The sequence below is a fragment of the Corvus hawaiiensis genome, chromosome 6 (genome assembly GCF_020740725.1).
Source record: "Corvus hawaiiensis isolate bCorHaw1 chromosome 6, bCorHaw1.pri.cur, whole genome shotgun sequence".
NCBI classification, from domain to species: domain Eukaryota; kingdom Metazoa; phylum Chordata; class Aves; order Passeriformes; family Corvidae; genus Corvus; species Corvus hawaiiensis.
In genome coordinates this window covers 51,339,100-51,359,551 of record NC_063218.1, presented here as the reverse complement: position 1 = coordinate 51,359,551, position 20,452 = coordinate 51,339,100, and the positions used below count along the sequence as shown (strand labels likewise).

General features: G+C 36.8%; 1 protein-coding gene across 8 annotated transcripts in view; it reads right to left on the bottom strand.

The window, feature by feature from the left end:
- The window catches only part of SOX6 (SRY-box transcription factor 6), a 373,677-nt gene that overhangs the window by 19,087 nt on the left and 334,138 nt on the right, over positions 1–20,452 (bottom strand). For all 8 annotated transcript variants that reach the window (XM_048307281.1, XM_048307282.1, XM_048307278.1 and 5 more), the window contains one exon: positions 14,844–14,952. In XM_048307281.1, the coding sequence (XP_048163238.1) occupies positions 14,844–14,952 (109 nt within the window). The remainder of the gene's footprint in view (positions 1–14,843; positions 14,953–20,452) is intronic.

Sequence of the window (20,452 nt, the reverse complement as noted above, 5' to 3'; positions counted from 1 at the left end):
GACAGATATATAATTCGAGAAAAGTCAAACACAGCATGTAACATGTTGTTCTATCCTTTAAGATAACATAATAAAAATATGTTACTAGTATGTGGGCACTCAGGAAGCCGGTGAAAAAAAAATTAAATTATTATTTATGCAAAAGTTATAATTTCTTATTCAGCTGCTTTACCCACAACAAAGGAAAGACATATTTGAATCCATAGGATGTCTTTCCATCTCTTACTTTCACAAAGGTACTTATTCAATACAGCTAAGGAAGTTTGTCTTTAGCCCTTTCTAACATGATTTTGGACTTTTCAATCCTAATGCAGGTAAAAAGTAGTTTTACTGAGAGAAAGATTATAGGTGGCTTTTAAATCTGTAATTTAGATAGAATGAATTTAATTCTAATATCTAATTTAGATAGAATGAAAATGAACCAACAGAGAAAATAAACCAAAGGCAAAAAATAAAAAGAAGGCAGAAAATGACCATAAATAATCTGTTTTCAGAGAAAGGTTATGTCAGAAAACAATTCTTACGTGGAGTAATAAATTACAACCATCCCAAGAAGGTCAACTCTGGCTGCACCCGCTTTATGCAAGTCCATACTTGAAGGACTTGAAAAAACAGCCAAAGAGTTGACGTTCTTTGAGCTTGATCTCTGGGGAAATATTTGCAAGTTGACCTATAGGCCATCACAAAAGCATTTGCAAAATGAATTTCTGCAAATAACTAAAGCAATATAATCTTCATGCTCTTCTGTCTCAGAACCACAGAATTATATTCAGCATATAAAGCATTACAGTAAAATAGTTCTTGTAGCATGGGATTCTACGGGGGGAGCCAGAAGGTCTTGGTACCTTTTCAGATTAGAAATGAGGTGCTAATGATAGAAAGACACACGCTCAGTGAGGTTTTACAAGTTGAAACACATAAGAACAAGCTTTCAAACTGGTTGTTCTTAGGTACTTCATCCTGTCAAGCAGATATTTTGACATTATTGTGCCCTATAGAAACAATTTCAACAGATCTAACAAAGTAAGGGGTTTTTTCCTATTGTGATAATTATAGTTCATACTGACGGAGGCTGAAAGAGACACCTGAAATATATAAAGAAAAAAAATAAGCAAGTGCAAAGAAGTAGGTGTTTTACGTCTTTCTGAAAATATTTTCAGGAAATTCTAATAACTAAAATAACAGATAAAATGGAAATGTACCACCAGTGAAGGACAAGATGAGAGAAGGAATTTGGTAATTTTCTCTCTATGGCAACTAGTGCTCTACCTGCCAGTTACTGTTCATACAGCAATCACAGGAGGAGGGATTTTCAGAATTAAGAGCTTGGTCAGAATTTACAATTATTGCAAAAGCAGTACAGTTTGGCTTTCCTAGTGGCTTAGTTGGCAAAGTCTATACTTTGGCCTAAAGACAGGGGCTGTCCTCAAAGTGACACTTTTAGCTTCTGGACGTGTTCACTGCCTTACTTCCTAGATCCTTTTCATTTGCTCAACTTGTTACAACTTTGATGATTTAAAACTAAAAGCAGATTAAAGAAGAATGATCTTTTTTTGTGGATGTATGGATATAACCTCTCTGTGAAAGCTGGATTCCACACTACTCTAGGGGAAATACTGAGGCAAAGAACACCACAATAAATCTAAAAATGCTGCAGCTTCATGAAAATAATTTCAAACACTATTTTCATTTCTAAAGAGATCTCTAGTCAGAGAAAAATAGAAAGATAAAAGAATCTGATCATCAACAGGAAAGACAAATATCCTAATGTGAAATAAATGTTAAGAAACATAAAATAACAATTGTTACATTGTTTATTTATTTATTTATTCGTTCATGCCTTTATCTAATTTTCTTACATTTACTGATGAAAAGAATTCTACAGCAGGCACCATCTCTCAGCACGTTTTCTGAAATCTTGGCCATAGTAGGGTTAATCCTACTGTCTTTATTGGGATATGAGTTTACCTTCCATCTTGCACATCATCTACAACAAAACCCGATATGGGGCTTTACATGTTACCAGAAAACAAACAATAGTAGATGTAATAGAAAGGAGCAAAAAAAGGCTAAGAAAAAGATGAGGAAAAGAGAGAGAAAAGACGTGATAGCAAAAAGAAAGAGATTTTTATCAGTCACCCTGTTATTCCTTAATTACTCTTCACACTATGGCCATTGATTCATGTTTGAAGTGATACATTTCCCCTGACTTCCCCCAGATAATGAATCTGGCTAATCTAGGGAATATACTGCAGATCGTCTTCCATGGACACACACCAAGATGGGATACATAGAAATAAAGACAATCTTTCTAGGTTCCTGGCATGAAAAGACTGGTTAGTAGTAAAGCTCCGATCATCAGTTATTCATTAAGCTGAGGTGACATATTTGCCTAGTTTGGAAAAGACTGATTCTGACCTCCAAAATATCTGTCCCTGTCTGTGGCAACACAACTAGCACTGCAGAGACCAGATCCTGATAAACATGCAAAAAGGAGTCACTCTTTTACCGCAAGAGATGGGTTACTCATAAACATGGACATGCCATAAAAACAGGGAGCATGAAAAACCAGCTTGGCTGTCCCCTGAGCTGCTCTTAACCTGTGTACAGACAAATGCAGCCTTTGTGAAAAATGTAGCAGTATTTAAAATCAAATAGAAAAAGACAAATATGGAAAAATTAGTATGAAAAGAGAAGCTTTGGGAAGCTTAGAACACAAGAGTAGCCATTTAACTAATATTCTGGGTTATCAGTTTTAGAGAAAGTTACAAGAATTACTACTACTACTACTTCACTGTAATCTAAGCAACATGTAGCAGTTGTAGAGTAACATTTATCTGTTTTGCCCCTTTCCTGTCTCTTATTTCTTCATCCCCAACACCATTCAGACTTTCTCATTTTTTATTATCAGCAAGAGAGGCAACATAAATGGGTACCACATGAACTATTGTCTTTACTGGCATGTCTTGTCATCACTGACAAAAAACCCACTTGGAAACACAGCTAGGTTTGGAACAAGGGTGACACAAATGTTCTGTTTGTCAGGCTGCTTTTGTTCCAAATGCTACACAAATATTATTCAGCTGCAATTTGAGCATTGAGCATTTCCTACAGGCTGCATGTCAGTGAATGAATGGGAAGAAAAACTAGGAAAGCCACAAGCAATTTGTTAAATATTGGAATATTTAAATGGCCTCTAAATTTTTTCACCTGCAAGGATTCTGAAATGTGCTAAGTAAATACTAAGAGGTGGGAATATATTGTAGCACAGGTTAGCTACATCCAAGCAACACTTGGTCATGATAAGACTTCTCTTTTTGCTGCTAAGAGACTCCATTCTCTTTAAAACATCAACAAGAAGAACCAACCGGGAATTCCCTAAGGTCAGCTCTGAGGAAACATAAACCTCTAATTCAATAACTCTGCTACTGCACTGAAAAAGGCCTTATTATTGCAACATCCATATGGAGTCAATTGGACATTAATGACTAATCAATCCCTCCCCTTTCTATTCTACTTATAGTGTCACAAGCCATGTTTAGATTAGCCCATTTCCTGCTTAGGATCGCTCAAGATGTCTTTTGTTCTTTCAGGGCTGGCCTGATGGAGGCAGCTTAAACAAACACACGACCCAAGTGGTGCAGGAGTTATAAACTGCCATATGTGAATGAACAAAGGGGCCATACTAAAGCCTTTTGTGGTATTTGTTAATGTTTTTCATCTGAGTTTAAAAAGACCTAATGACTTTGTGGTGAGCTGATGCATGTGGCTCGTGGCTTTGCAAAATGAAGGAAATTCTAGCCAGTTATATATCAGCATATATTTTCCAGAGTGCCTTGCTTTCAGTTTTGGTGGCAGCGAGTTTACTTTTTTTAGTACATTTGTTTTACATATGCAAGCAAATACTTAATCTCAATTAAAACACAGCACCAGTTTTCACAGCCATACTCACAACCTGCATATACATCTTTCCCCATTTGAAAGTCTAAAGCTAAAATTGAGTGGAATATCTGCTGCGTGTGAAATCAAAGCAACTGTTCTCAGCTCCACCAGTTCACTCACCAGTGTTTAAAGCTGAATTGTTAGCTGTGTCCTAATAAACACCAAAACAATAATTCTAAATAAGCCACTAGCACATCCATGCTCCACAGTCCAAATCTGTACTATTTAAATGAATTAAAAATGCTAAATGTAGCTACTTGCTTGATGGCTTACACAAACAATTTAGATTTCTTGACCACATTCTAAAAAATGCTAACCCTCATGGAAACTTGGCATGGAATATAGCTAAAACAATACAATAATGCTTTAAATTACATGGGATATTAACTGAATTAATTAGAGCTTGAGGCCTGACTTTAGCTCTTGGTGGCTGACATAGTCACACATATGGTCTAACGTAATAGTTACTCAGTGAAGATCCATGAAACATCTATACAGAAATTGTGATGAAGAATTAGCCTCTACTATAAATTTGGGGAGGTGTTTAAGTGTCATCATATTTTTCAATCTTGTGCCACTTGCAGACTTCAAGATCCTTCACAGATAATTAATTAAATGCTAACAACCCCATTCTGACATTAATGTTATTGATAGAACAGAAATATGAATCATATTTAAGTTGAAAGTTTTTCAGCCTAAGTAATGATGCCAGAAGTAAGGAATTGCCAGTCATCAGACCTAACAACCATCTACATTCCTACAAACATTATTGTTGTTTCCCTTTGATATTTTATTTCATATTCAGTTGGGGAAAATAGAGGCCCACAGAAAGGAAAATTGTGGATGAAACAGCCCAGCCCAAGAGAAACAATACTAACAATTATTGTCAGGTACCTGACAAGATCTATGGATTTGATTTGATTTTTCAGAAAAAGCAGCTGTCTACCAGCTAAGCAATTATTGTTACTATATTAATCATATTCAAAGTCAAAGCAATACAAAGAGGAATTCACTAATCTATTTAACATAAAAATGTTTCCATAAAAGTAACAGCCTTACTGCCAGTGTAGCTGTTATTCACATCATTTCAAATTTCTCATGACATGAGTGTCACCTAGAACATCCAGAAAACACAACATTAATTTAAAACACAGGGGCTAATTCTGCAGTCTTCAGTCATCCCAAAAAGCTTTTTTGTTGAAAAAGTCCTGTTTGAACAAGGGCCATAGTGATCCATTCATACTTCAGTCAATGCTTTGTTTTGTTTTAAGATGGAGAAATGACAGACGGGAATTAAGGACAGAGAAAGAAGGCAGTCTGACTTCATATTTGATGGATGCATTGTTCAAGGTGTAGCTGAACACTGTTCTTTGCTGGCGCACATGTTCTTTAGCAAAACAATGATTTTTAAAAGCTTAAGTACAATGTAGTTTGTAAAAGGGAATTATGTTTAACAATGGAACAGGGTTTTACAAAACCACCTCCCTCAAATTACGTGGTATTAAGAAATGCAGAATACTTAGCAAAAGATTTTAAAATGTGTTGCAGTCACTGCTTGAGTGACCCATTTCCTGCATTCAATCTTCAATAATTTGTCACTTTCTGAATGATGCAATGTCATTCTTTGTAGCAATATAACTAATTCCTTCCATCCAGCGTTAGCTTTTTTCACTTGTCATATCACATCAGTAATTAGCAAGGATCTGGGGCTAGGATAGGTATATGCCATTTCTTCTTGCCTTTCACATGGTGTGCTGGTACTACAATAACTGATAATATAATTAGTAAATAATATAACATGAAGAGAGAGAAACAAAAGCAGCATGATAACAGGAGCTGTTCTTCAGGTTAATTTTTCAAATAAGGTACCCCTGTGTTTTTGGGATTTGTAAGCAAAACCAGGAAGATGTTTTTGCAAATATGGCAATGGCATGTCTCAATATGCTATGACATTTACCTGGCTGGATAAAAAATAAAGCATTTGCCATGAAATAGGGGCTTAGACAGAAATTTACAGATCATTCTTTTTTTAATTCCTGTGAAACTACCCCTTCCAAATTGAAAACACAACCATTCTTTATTTGAAGACTCTGTGAAGACACTGTAATGCTCACACTACACACACTTTGGAGCACTGGTCCTGTGAAATCAAATCAAAGTACAAATTAAGGAAATATTTTCCCCTTGCTACGAAGTTATTCGCTAGGCACTTGCTTAGACACTTTGCATATCTACATGGAAGAAAGGCAAATGATCCTAAACATTTTTCTACTGCTGAGATACTGAGGTTCCTGAAGGAGAAAATGGTACGCATTTTAGACTTAGAAAAATAGACAGTTGTACAAAGAGGGCTTGTTTGAATCTGGACCAATTGCTCATGCTTAGCCAGAATGTATGATGCTCTTTCCTTAGTGTATTCATGTTTCTGCTCCACTCCCTGTGCTCAAGGATTTAAGGAAGATGGGCAAGGTTCCTCTCTCCTTCTTGCAGTATGATATAATGGTGACTTTCTCCATCAACTGAAAATTCAATCGTGCCTGGAAATTTTAACCTATTTTATGGAGCTTCAAGCTCCTTTTGTCATAGCTAGAAACCCTCAGAGAATCAGGATCATGGGGCGTTTTACACCTGGTGGCTGTACATGAGTGTGAAAAAATGTTTTAAACCACTGAGTTACTATATTTAATTTTTCAGTCAGTCCACCTAAAAATAGCAACGCAAACTGACTGATGCTTTCAGCATTTGTGACAATAATTTTCTCATGGGCGAAGATTTTCTGTGTAAAACTGCAGTCCACAGTTGCTTTTTACAGCTGCCTTCTAAATTCCTGAAAATAATGTTTTACTATATAATGGAAATTGTGAAAAGCTCTTAGTCATAACTGTGTTAATAGGCACCCCTATGTAAAACTCAGGGCATTGTAAGAGTGCTTGATTGTACAACATCAGAAATTCTAAGTGGAATTTTTGAAAATAAAGATACTGTGGTTATACTCACAGCTTTTACCGGCTAGCGCTCAGTCTCAGCGCCTTGGGAAGCCTGAGTCGTCTAGAGGGACGGCACAAGCAACCTGGCCCTTCAGCAAGAACGGCAAAGGGCAGCTGCAAAGCCAATACCACCAGCAGAAGCAAAGAGGGAGAAATACAGCTCTTGGCTTATGCTATAGTGCTGCTTTCAATAAGAGACAGAGACACACAGACAGTGTTGGCAGAAAGGGGTGCAGAGCCAAAGAGGGCAGGCCCGCTCTGAGGTCCTCTTTTATTCAGGAGAAAGGAAAGGGGAGGACTGGGGGCGGACCCGGGGTGACCGGCCAATCAGACACTGCTACAGAGTTTGAGTTACTTTCAGTTTTGCGCACCTTGGAACAAAGGAGTTCAGAGCACATGGCAGGGGCAAATCCTGGCTTGTTTGACCAGGGAGGAGAAGGGCAGCTTGGAGCAGGCAGCAACAAGATACTATTCTATAAGAATCAATTAATGCAGCTTGGAAATGTCAGACAAGAAAGCCTCATATTTAACAGCAGGGAAAAAAAATACCTAAGACAGTTGAAAATCAAAAGTTAGCAGTTGTGGAGGATACCCAGATTTGTTATTCTGAAAATGAGAAGCATACTATATGTTAAATGTTAGTGTCTTGAGAGGAATAAGTTTCAATGCTATGGAAAGATCAGTCCACACACTCCCAGCACAGGTTTTTCAGTTCCCCCTCCAAAATAATATGGGGATGCTGGCAACAATGAGATGCGCGAAGTGGTTGCCATCAGAAAAGTGATGGGGTGATTCTTAAAGAGATCTTATTCCTAACCCATTTGTAGGTGTTGAGTTACTCCAGGGCTGAAGCACTGAATCTCATCCCAGACAACTGAAATGCTGTGCCTAAGTACTTTATCCCAGATTCCTATCTGTTTTGAGTTATTCTGGAAAATTTAAGCATATCACCCAAGTGTCAGGCACAGTCAGATTCATGGATGTTAAAAATGGCAACTACAGCTAATGAAGGCCACCTTTCAGCATCTGGGCTAATTAAGATAATAAGCTATTTTATCTTTAAATAATAAAGATACAATTATTGGATTTTGGTTGGGGCGTTTTTTGTTTGGGGGGTGTTTTTGCAATCAAAGGCCTATAATAAGAACTCAGGGCAATAAAAATTCCAGTAGTCGAGCTTAGTCTCTGGATACATTTCTTTGTTTTCAGTCAGCTTTCACTGTTTTCTGATTTTCATCTTTCTCCTCTCAACTGCCATAGCAACTATTACAAATATTTATGTGCGACAAATTCTGGCATGGAGAGGAATTCTTTCCTCCGGTATTTACGAAGCACTGTCACAAAAGTAGGTGATGCTTTTACCCTACCTCTGCTACCTGATGTTTACACCTCTGCCCAGGAGGGTGTTAAACAAGTTACCTCACAAGTTTGGATTGTGTTGGCAGCCTGCCAAGGTTGATCTGCCTTCAAATGTATGGTTCCCTTTCACCTGCCTCTTCAGCTGCTCAAAGCCAACTTTTTTGAAGTAGAGAAGGAACCCTCACCCTTTCGTACAAGCAATTATTTGCTATTGGGCATATATGAGGTTGTTGAGGCTTTGAGCATATGGTAGAAGTTCTTTAATAATACACCTAATAGATGTGCAAAACCCATTTCATGATGCCTGCTCTCTTCTTGCCAGGGAGGGAGAAAATGACACTTTGACAGATGGACAGAAACTGGTGGCAGTTTCTCCTCAGCCTCAGAGAACCCCTTGTATCTCAGTTTTCTCATATTTCTTCCAGATTCTTTCTACACTGCAGACTCCCTGTCTTTCGTCACTTAACTCATTCCTCTCCTTTGCATGTTTCCACATTCACTGCCGATGATGCCACTTCAACCACTCATTTTTTATGATGTAACCAGTTAAGTCTGTGATAAGGCCTAACACCATTTCTTTCTTTGCCATTTAATTTCCCTTACTTTTGGACAGGTGGAATATCCCATTGTGCTACAACATTCCTTGCAATGTGACTAGCCCAAGCCAAATATGAATGGGAAGGCCTAATTCTATGGACATAAAAAGACACACTGTTAATTGCAGGAAATCTTGATCATTGACTTTGTACACTGGACAACAAGTCCACCCTCTGAAATGCTGCAGAACTGGGTTCTTAGGCTTACTAATGAATTGAAATAAATACTTCTAAAAGATAAGGTGAGCTTGTGCTCCTCCAAGCCTGGATTCAAGTCCAAAACCAGGTTCAGACTGAAAACTGAACTAGAATTAATAAGATCAAGCTAGGCCTTACTACTGGAACCAGACAATTACCAGTGGTTATCCAGCTTGCAACTGGCTTGCATTTAGTTTACTTGGAGCATGGTTCAAAGACACCAGGAGCACACAGATAAGGCTTAAAGCTGTGCAGTCTCAAACCGTGATTTGAAATATAGAAAACAACTTTAACCCAAGGAATTTACAAGTTGAAGTATGAGACAGCAAGCAGTACAAGGGAGGACACAGGCACTAAATCAATGAATTTAAGGAGATGGGCTGGTGCCAATCCCATGCTGAGGACTCTAAGAACTAACTTGACAGCCAGGTTTCATAGCAAAAGTTATCCTCTGGGAGACTTTGAAAAATCTTATTAGTCTAATACAAGGACAAATAAATACACAGACAGATGAAGTAGGTAGACAGATCCCACCATATTATTTAAAACTGTTTCTAACTAGCAGACATGTACCTACCCTTCAGGTCCATGCTTAACACACACTGGTAGAATAGTGTCCAAGAAAGAAGCAGCAAGTGCTGAACACAAGTTTTACTGAAGCAAGAAAACTGCAGTGTGAAAATTTTGAATGAAAACATCAAATGAGGACCCAGAACTCTTTTTGTACATTGTCCCAAATGGCAAACTGTGAGGCCAAATATTTAACTCACAAGCCTCTGATTCTAAAATATCAGCATGAATGAACATGGAACTAAATGTTAAGCACTAATAAGGCATTTCCATCTATTTCTATTTGCTTTCTGAAAATTAATTCAGCTTTGCAATGCATCTTATTTTCACTAAGGAAAACCAGACACAGATAAGTTGTTTCTCTTTTATAAAATCCCACTGTGAGATAGTGGCAAAACAATAACATTCAGATGTTTTTACCCTGAGCCTAGGATCCAATCAAGAAAATTACACTTTAATAGATTCAATTCTTTGGCAGGAATGAGGATCAAGTCTTGATGGGATTTGAATCTCTGAATATGACTGCTGAAGGAAACCATACTGCAACCTGAGCTAAGGTAAAATCAGTAATCGTCAACAGGAAGGTTAGGTCTCCCCCGCAGATTTCTATCTAGTAGAAAACAAAATCTTAATACACTTCCTTCAAATTTCCAAAGAATGTGACCACAACCACAAAACCAGAAGGATCCATAAACATTGTGTACATTTTACAATTCAAAAGGAACAGCACTATCACCCAAATCTGAGTATCTGTGAAAGGAAAATCTTTTTCTAGAACTTGAACAAAAAAAAAATTGTTCACATGATCCAATATCCTCAATAACTGAGAACTAAATACTTCAGTATTTTGTATGCTAAATACTTTAGTATTACTTAGGTTTTCTGACCTGAAATTTAAACAGGGCTTACCTATGAGTCCTGACTACACTCTGCACACTCTGGTCAGCTGATGTTTGTCAGTCATGTTCAAGAGAGTGTTTGGCTATAGCTGCATTTAAAGATGTCTGGGTGTGTCCATCCCTGTTACCTATATTTCAATACTAACAATCTCAAATGTTCAGAATTATGAAGCCACCTACAGAAAGAATTATGTTTCCTTTATAATGTTAATGTTTCAGGGGAAAAAAATCCTTGTTTAGTTCTCTAATTGGGTCTTCTTTATAATTTTGGATACTAGTCGCCAAATGTTTATGAGGCTTTCAAATCATGTTTTTGAATTTTCTAACTACAAATGTATCATATATTTTAACATGGCAACTGGGATTTCAGGTAATGATACAAGTCTAACAGCTGTGGATTATTCATCAATGGTGTCACAGTCAGTAGCAATGTTTTAAATACAGTCTGAGCATGATTTTTAACATAGTTAGCTCCATCCTGCTGGTGGCTAAGGAAGTAATAGAAATATTGGTTTATGTCATATTTAATAGAAAACTCTTGCTAATGATTTTCAGGCCTCTATTCAGATGACTGTTAGCTCATTATGAGCAAAACAAACTTTGAAGACAACTTATCTCTGAAAGTAGAACTAGCTACCATTAATTACATTTTACCTTTAATTAATCTTAAAAAGGTTTCAATAGGGCAGTTAATACAAGTTAAAAAAAATCATTCTATACGACTTCATATTTGTCTAATTTCTAAGTTTAAAGAATTTCAATACTTACAATTCATGACTCAAAAAAAAAAAAATCTGTAGCTTCAACTTCTGATCAATGAGCCAGTACCACAAGCACTCCTAAAATTACAGGAAAACATGACTCTGATCCTGTCATACTCAGATCACCGCCATATGTTATAGAAAAGATGTAAGGAGCAGAGAGAAATCATTGCTAGATACTGTTACAAAGGCATTCTGTAAAGCAGAAGTCTGCTGATATGTCTTCTAACAAATTACATGAACCTTAAACATTGTGTCAAAACTATGGGAATCAGGAGCACTTCCCAGATCTGATCCATCTCAAATGCCTGTTGGGATGGACAGACATGCACCATATCTCTGCACACTTTAGTTTCCTATGGAAATGCAAATGTGCAGGTAGGTAGGGAGTGAAAGTGCACTTCCACAGCCCCTTTCCTCTACTCCAGTGGGGGGATCGGACTACAACCCAAACTGCATTTCCCCCATTTATGGCCAGCAGCGGGACTAAATTTGGAATCCTTAGCTCAGGAAAGAATCTGCTACACCACTGCCCCACTCTTACACCTGCCCCCACTACCACTTTTAAAGAACCCTCTACAAATTGTTAACATCTTCTCTAAATATAGTTAATTTCTTAATTCTGAAGTCCTAAAATTCTGGTGATGAGAGTAAAGCCACCTGGCAGATCTAACAGCCATCCACTCACTCTGTCACAACTGCACCTGGGCCTCAGAGATCTGGAGGTATTTCTGACAAGAAAAGATAGGGCGTCAAAATTTGGCCATCAATAAGTCACTTCAGAAATCTTTATTCCCTGTTTGATTGTGTTATATGCGTAAAATCACACATAAACCACAGAAATGTTGTCTAAAGAGTTCTACAGCAACCTGCATTCAAAAAGTATAAAAAAAAATGAAAAAAAAAAAGATTTAAAATAAAAATGACAATACAGAAAGGAAGGTGTGAAACGCATGAAGTCTTTGAAGAACATGACTGTGCCTATTAGGAACCTTTGACATTCAGCTAAGATTGTGACCGTGGCAACAATGAAATGCAACAAGGAATTCTTACAGGAGGTGAAAGAAGAGAAACAAAGCTGGTGAAAGGTCTGGAGCTCAGGTCTGATGAAGAGTGGCTGAGGGAGCTGAGGGTGTTTAGCCTGGAGAAAAGGAGGCTCAGGGGGATCTTATCACTCTCTACAACAACATGAAAGGAGTCTGCAGAGAGATGGGGGTCAGAATTTTTTTGCAAGGAAGAAGTGATAGAACAAGAGGAAATGGCCTCACGTGCCAGGGGAGGTTTAGATTTGATATAAAGGTAAAATTTCTTCACTGAAAGAGTTGTAGAGCACTGGAACAGGCTGTCCGGGGAAGTGGCTGAGTCACCATCCCTGAAGGTATTTAAAAGATGCAGTTGTGGCACTTTGGGACATGGATTAGTGGTGGACTTGGCAGTGCTGGGTTGGACTTGATGATCCTAAGGATCTTTTCCAACCTAAATGATTCTATGATTCTGAAGAATAAGCTGTCAAGTTTCTTAGTAGGCCAGGGCTGAAACAGACAAGTTTGGAAGCACAAAATAATAGGAACACGTATAAAAAACATTGACAAGCCTAGAAAAATCTGTAATAGTTTCATGATAATTAGAAGCTGGACAGAGTGTAGCATGGTACAGTATCTCAGAGACCACAGTTTAACTGCGGATATTTCAGCAGCACTGTTTGCTATGGACTTCCACTGTAAATTATGTTAGGCGAGAAATGTTATCTCTTAGCCAGCTTGCCAAATATAAGGGGCAAAACTCAGGTTATATTTTTAATGTCTTTTTCTTACATCCAGCTAATATCTAAATTCACCTTGTCTATGAGAAGGACGAATAAGCAGCTCAGTTTAGAACTCCTGCCAATGTTTTTTTTCAGATCAGCAGTGCTATGTACCCAGCATCTCTTTTCCGGAGATATCTCTTGGCTGCTGAACAAATTCTGGAAATCTGAATCCATTCATGAACTCGGATTTCTAATGTGGCAAGGCACCATGCCTCAGAGTGCCCCAGTAGCTCTAGAAAGACATGCACACTGTCCTTAAACTGGCAAAGCATCACTGTAGATTGGGTTACGTATGGCAAAGCTTCTCTCTGCACTATCCAGTAACAGAGGGGGCTGTCAGTGCCACAAGGGGTATCAAGATACTAAATTAAGAACACTAGGAAGAGAATGGATGAATTGAAGGAAATTACCTAAACCAGCAGTGGGGGCAGAGGCCTGATGTCATCTAAACCAGTCACTGTGTATCTGTAAGTATTCCCTTGCAACTTTTCACCCAAACCGACAAAAAAAACCAAAATTCTTCAACATGTTGAAATATGAAATATTGCTGCTGGATGGACATTTCTTTATAAAGCACTTTATAAATAACTGATTGGCCAAAAAGTGCTTCGGAAAGTCCATGTATCTCTTGATTCCTTTTTTCTAGAAGAAAGAGTCATTGCAAAACATCTGTCTGAAAGTTATTTTTTTACCTACATTCTGTTTGTTATTTTTCTGTTTACAGATGATACAACAGTGGTCAATCAAATTCAATTAAGGATGAATAAATGAAGCTCATAAATAATAAAGTTTATCCCTAAAGTTTACTGGTCCTGTTCTTTTGATCCAAGAAAAAAAGCAGACTTTGGATCTGTCAGATGTTTGGATGTTAATGGAAAAATTCAGAGGTGTTTTAACCTTCTCAAGCCATAACTAGAATTTCCCCAGTTTAAAAAGAGTAAAATTATTCTCAAACAGAACTAAATTGAGGGGGCAGAATCTTGCATAATATTTTATCTGAATAGTACATTAAACTTCCTACAGGTAGGGTTCCTACATATGTACGTGTGCTCTTCTAATATATCACAGGGTAGAGAAGTTCCCAGTGACATCCACTTCCAGAGCATGCATGGTAATCCTGCTCAAGACTCAACTCAGTCCTGTTACACACTGACTTCCACCTGGGGCTTGAAACATATATCTATATCTATATATGTTTATATATAACTCTCACTGAAATGGGTGCACTGAAGTTTTATATCATGAAAAAGGCCTTTTCATACAGAAAATGTGAAGTATATTTTCATTATGATTTGATGGCTGCCTATGAATAGAATTGTGCTTGTTATACCTTGAATAGTTGGTGCACGATGGGCAGATTTCTGAAAATGCTCTAACCTTCTTCACAGCTGCTAAATACTAAAAAAATGGGGAATATATATCCTTCCTGAGATAATTTTCTCAATACCTCCTAAAGTTATATTAAGAGTATAAAATGTACACACTTATTTGGCAGCTGCTTGGGGGAAAAACAGTTGTGTTGCAAAGGGCTAAAAGGGCTACACAGTCCTTTTCAGGCCTCCACACTTTGTTATGGACTTACTGAAACCTCAAAAATCCAGACAGAAATCAATCAAATGTTACCCTGGAAGGTAACATAGACAGTACTTATGACACTGGCAGTATTTCAGCCATATCATCCTGTGGTGCAGTGTTAATAACCCATGGTCAAAATTGCAACTCACCTTCTGCATCTTCTGGCCTTGTAAGATCGATGACACCGGGGCCAATTTTTCCATCTTCATTGGGTTTCCCTGTTAATTGCGGGCCTAAATTTTCAAACCTTGTTCTTTCCTGGAAAAGAACAGAAGGAGTCTTAATGCTCCATATAGGATAGTTCTCATTATATGCCAGTGCATATGGGTATGCATTGATACATGCCTTATTTTTTAAATCTGAACAAATAATGAATGCATCTAATTAGAATTTTAGCTCAGGGACAATTTTTTTTTTTTTTTTTACAGATTCTGAATGTTTGCATTTATGAAAATCAGTTTTAAATGTGAAACATATACAGAAACTTTGAGATTATTTTGATCTGCAGTGCCATAATGCATAAACGATTGTACATGCAAATACAAAACACTCTTGGCAGCACACAGTGCTGATCGGTGCTGCTCACTTTGCCTTTCCACTTATTTTCCAACTTAAACTGAAAAAGACAATCAACATTTGGGAAACATGAAAATTCAGAAGCTGAAAGAAGAGTTTGTATTAAAATGCACTGGTTTTTTAATGAAAAAAAAGCACATTTTCCCCACTCTGAGATTTAAGTTTGTGTTCATACCTCTATGAAAACACAAGTCTGAATTCTATGCAGAGGTTTTCAAAGACAAATATTTGAAATAAGGAATAATAGAGGACAGAACCAATATTATTTTGTCTAGAAATCTAAGTTGTACCTCAGTGAAAAGGGAACTTAAGAAGACAAAAAAAGGAAAAAAAAAGAAAAAACCTAAAAAGAATGCCCACTCCTAGAAAAACAGAAAGCTTTTGAGAGCTGGAGACCTCCATAGGAAATCTGGAACTAGAAAGTGGAAACTGAAAGGTATTTTATATGTTAACCCAGTTCCTCACTCAGCTACTGGACAAGGGCACTATAAAGGCAGTGTAATATTGTCTCTCAATAGTGGTCTCTGTAGTGCTGTGTATCAGTAGCAAAGTGTTCAATGGTTATCATTAATTTAGCATTCTCATTTGAGGGAACATAGCATGTTTTCCCTCTTGCCTTGTTGTTACCTCTTCAGATTAAACTTGGCATTACGTTGTACTTGTGAATGAATGAAACCTTGTTGTTCATTACTATGAAACAATATTAAATGTCATGTCAGCTGGAATTTACAGACGTGAAACACCAGCTTTCAGCTCTACAAACAGTTTCTCCATGTTATACTTAATGCATTATGCAGAAGTAGAGTGCTGACTGCTGTTCAGTCTATTGTTCAATGACCTAGTTCTGTGCTGTGCATACCAGACACGAGGAGAAAACATGGGGAGATTCTCTCCTAAAAGAGGGTGGAAACTTGAAAATGTTCTTCAGGATGAAACATGGCCTTGACTGCTCATTTGCTCCACCTCCAACTACTTCTGCTTTCCAATATTATTATTTTCCTATTATCATTGTGTTTCAGTCACAAAACCCCATCAGGACAAGTGAGGAATTGTTTTGATTCCTCATGTTTTCAGCTCCTTCAGCCATGTATTTTCTAAATTATTCTCTGTTTAATTTGCAGAGGAAAAGAAAGCTCAGTCTGACATTGGATTTGCCACAACATGCAGCTGAGGTATTTCAGGTACTAAATGAATTTCTAAAAGTTCCTCAGAATCTCCCAGTTGGCAGACAAAATAATTCTGCATTTTATATTTGGTTAATTACTTCACTTGTTTTCTTCTGTAAAATCCATGGTTGATGAAGGAGCTTACATACACAAAGGAACTCACACGAAAAGAAAGAGTTACAAATGAAATTTGACTGCAGAAAGGCTGTACAATACTAGAGGCCCAATATTTTACTGAAAAATATTGTGCAATGTAACAATATACCTGAATCATCAGGATGGGATCTGTCTGACTGGTAGAGAGAATGAAAAATAAGTTTATCAAGGATACTGTGTTCCATTGCAAAGGGCTGATTTGCAGTTGAGATAAAAACAAAGATCAGTGCTAAGAAAACAGCTTTTGGCACATTTATTTTCTCTTCCAAAATATTTGCACTAAAAGATTTTTTCTTAAGGATGTTAATACAGCACCTGCAGTGTTCTTGGAAGAACAGCCTTTGAGTGAGATTCAGAAAAAGGAGAAATACCTTTCTGCTGTAAAAATCAACAGACCCTGCTACATATCAATATGCACATTTGGAATATCTTTCTAGTCATTCATTCTCTTTGATTTTACCAGAAAATATTCTGTTACCAAAAAAATAAAAAGAAAAGGAAAAGAAAAAGTTTCTGCAAGAATATCAATATTTTGACACAGAAGGAGAAAAGGGAAAATTACATGATAAGGTTCAGAAACACTAAAATGAAAGCACTTATACCATAAAAATACCTGCTCTTGTCAAACAAAGGAGATGTATTTATAGTTATTTTATAACCCCTTCCTAATTCATGAGAAGCTTTAACAAAGCTCGCTATATTTAAGTCTTTGAAATGCCTTTTAAAGTAATTCCTTTGCTTGCTTTTTTTTTACTGAAAATCATCATTACAGTGATAGAAAAAAATGGTCAATATTTGCATTGGTTTTAAACAAATTCAGAGAACTGTAAAAAACAGGAAAATCTTCCTCAGTACTAAAACCACTTTTATCTGGTAGATGCCTTTACAATTCCATGAAATACAACATATTCATACGATGTTTATTCTGAGAGGAAATTTGTCCCACTAAGCTCAAATCCTTTTTAGTGCGATTTGTTTTTGCTCCCATCTTGAACTCATCCTAGAGAAAATAGACTAAAAATCTTTTAAAAGTACATGTTTCCCCTAGTATGACTGAGAGGAGGATTGATTCTCTACTTCATATTCCGATATTAAAAAAAAAAAGACATACCGTCATTAAAAATAAATGGTTATTCATAGCTGCACTAACAAATATATTACCTACACATGCATTACATTTGCACACATACACATCGACTGCTGGATCTATTGCTGCCTCCCTAACCTCCATTAGTAGAAAATGTTGATGAGTTTGTAATAAAGTGCACTGCTATGGACAATGCAGGTGTTTTCTCCCCTGTGAAAAGCATTTTTGACCCCTATTTTGAACAGGTTTTTTTCTTATATTCATGCTGGCTGTGGAGCTTATATTTTATAGTTACTTTAAGTTTTTCCTTTTAAATCGTAGCAAAAAATTTTTAGGCCATGACACTGACAACCCTTTCTCATGACAAGAACAACACAGTCAGTTGGAGTTTGCATTAGGAAACTGAAAGCACTCCCCAACACAAATCAGATCCTTTGTGCTTCTTTATTACTTTGAACACATAGTAAAAATAATCCTTTCTTCAAGATGAGAAAAATGAGAAAAAAGAACCTTTTTAACAGCCAAATCTTAATTTTCCATTCTGTGATATGATTAGGCACTTATTTATGCGTTGTCAGTCACAAACATGCAGAAAACGTAAAAGTTATTGAAAAAATTAAAGTCTGCTCAACTGTCTTGCAGGACTTTTGGTTCTCTAAGTGCTTTGAAATTATGATGTATGAGGTAGATGTTGCATATTAAATAAAGATATTTAAATTATAAAACCCCTGTTAGTGAGAGCTGATGAATGTTAAATGTTATGAGCCACAAGGCTGTGGCATCCATCATATTCACATATTATCACAGTCAGTGATGGAGCAGCCCCAGTGATGACAGATAGACTGCTAGATAGTTATCCCTTATTTCCAGCGTCGCCAAGCAAGCCTTTCAACCCCTTTGGCATTATTTTTAGCTTTGCATTAAATTAGCAACTTTTCCGTCACGTTCTGCCAGAAAGTATCAATTCTTTCTTCACGTGTGGAAGGTAAAAGAATGATTCAGTGGAGCAAGGAGTAAAGCAAAAGGAAGCCTTAGCCCCTGCCTCGGAAAAGGCTGCAAACTTCAAATGACTAGAAACAAATATAAAATTGTGATCTTGTGAAAGAACAGCAATGAAACAGTAAGCACACAATAATGGCTTTTCTCTGCACTTAGATAAAAGCTGAATTTTTGATGTGCACAGTATATTTTCATAAAATTTTATATACTATGTTTTATACACTTATTGGCTATTCCATAATAATGTGTGTGCTAACAGTAAAATTGCTCTTAAATTTATGTGTGTTATTTATATGTTCCCACGTAACAATGCTTTTTGTTGTAAAAAATATTCTGTTTATTAATGTAACTTTACAACCACTGCATCCAGGATCCGTGGTAAATTAATGACATTTTTATTATTTTATAGTGTCATTAAATTTTTACTGATCACTCCATCAAACAGAAGCAATAAAGGCCATAATGCAAACTGGGACACTTAGATCAGGGGAGCAGGAAGGCATTCCATATAGTCTGAAGTAAACGGCTTGCCATAAATGATATTTATACCATCTTTAAGGATGTGAGAATACTTGGACAAGTTTGGCAAAACTGTTTCTGTAGTACCATGGATTGTGTACTTAAATAACAGTTTACTTGCCAGCGAGACATTTTTTTTTCAAACCATATGCGAGAAGATGACTGATTGCATCCATCTCCTGAAAAATAATACACGAAATGTAATAATACACTGGGCACCCCTCCCTTCTGGATTACCAAGACTGATCTGACTATACCCATGCCTCAAATTATTTCAACATGCTTGCATTTTCCACATCTGAAATGTATGCTTAGCCTGAAATGGAAAATGGCATGCATGCTGATCGTTGTGTAAAAGATTTAAAATATATATCTTTTTTGCAAACAAATACTTTTATTTAAGTAGACATGTTTGGACAATGACGTAATACCTTTATTTCAATAGTCTAGCATGGAAGCAGTTATCCAACACCAATCTAAAGAGCCAGTTTCTAGAAATCGAATTAATATGGGTCATTCACAGAAGCCACAGAACATATGACTGAAGGGATATTATTTCTTCTGAGGACAGTGCTTTAGTTAGAATGACTACAAATAATTATCACATGTTGCCTTTATGTATGAAATGTATTTCAATTGAATTATTCCATACTAAATGTTCTAGTAGCTTATTTGCTAACTGTGATCTATTGCCTTCATGTACCATGGACAGTAAACAACCAGCAAACAACTTAATGTATTCAAAACATAAAAAGGACATTTTCAGTAGAACACAGAGAAAATTATTCCCAGTTTGAATGAGGAGGAATTACAGCTCCTTTTTTCCCCTCCCTGGAAAGTCGAGATACAAATGCCCCAAGCTTTTCACCTTCTTTTTACTACTTTTTAACAGCTAGGACTGAAAAGTTAAATTACCCTCCACTTAGGATCTTTTGCAATGTCTTGGCACAGCAGGGATAATTACAAATTGACTTTCAGCCTTATCTCTGGATATTTTAGTTATTACGGGTGGGAAGTTTAAACATTAACCTTATTACAACAATGTCAATCATCCTACTGGTGTGCAGGCATGCAACTGCTGGAATTCTTTGGATGGCAGAGGAGATAAACACAATACTGGCATTATTGTTACAATTAAAAATGGCCCTTGGTTTTGCAGAACTATGGTGAATGCCTAGGACTCATTTTTAATATCATAGCACTGGGAGCTGCTCCAAGAAAACAGAGAAACCAAATTAGCAAAGCAGACAAACTT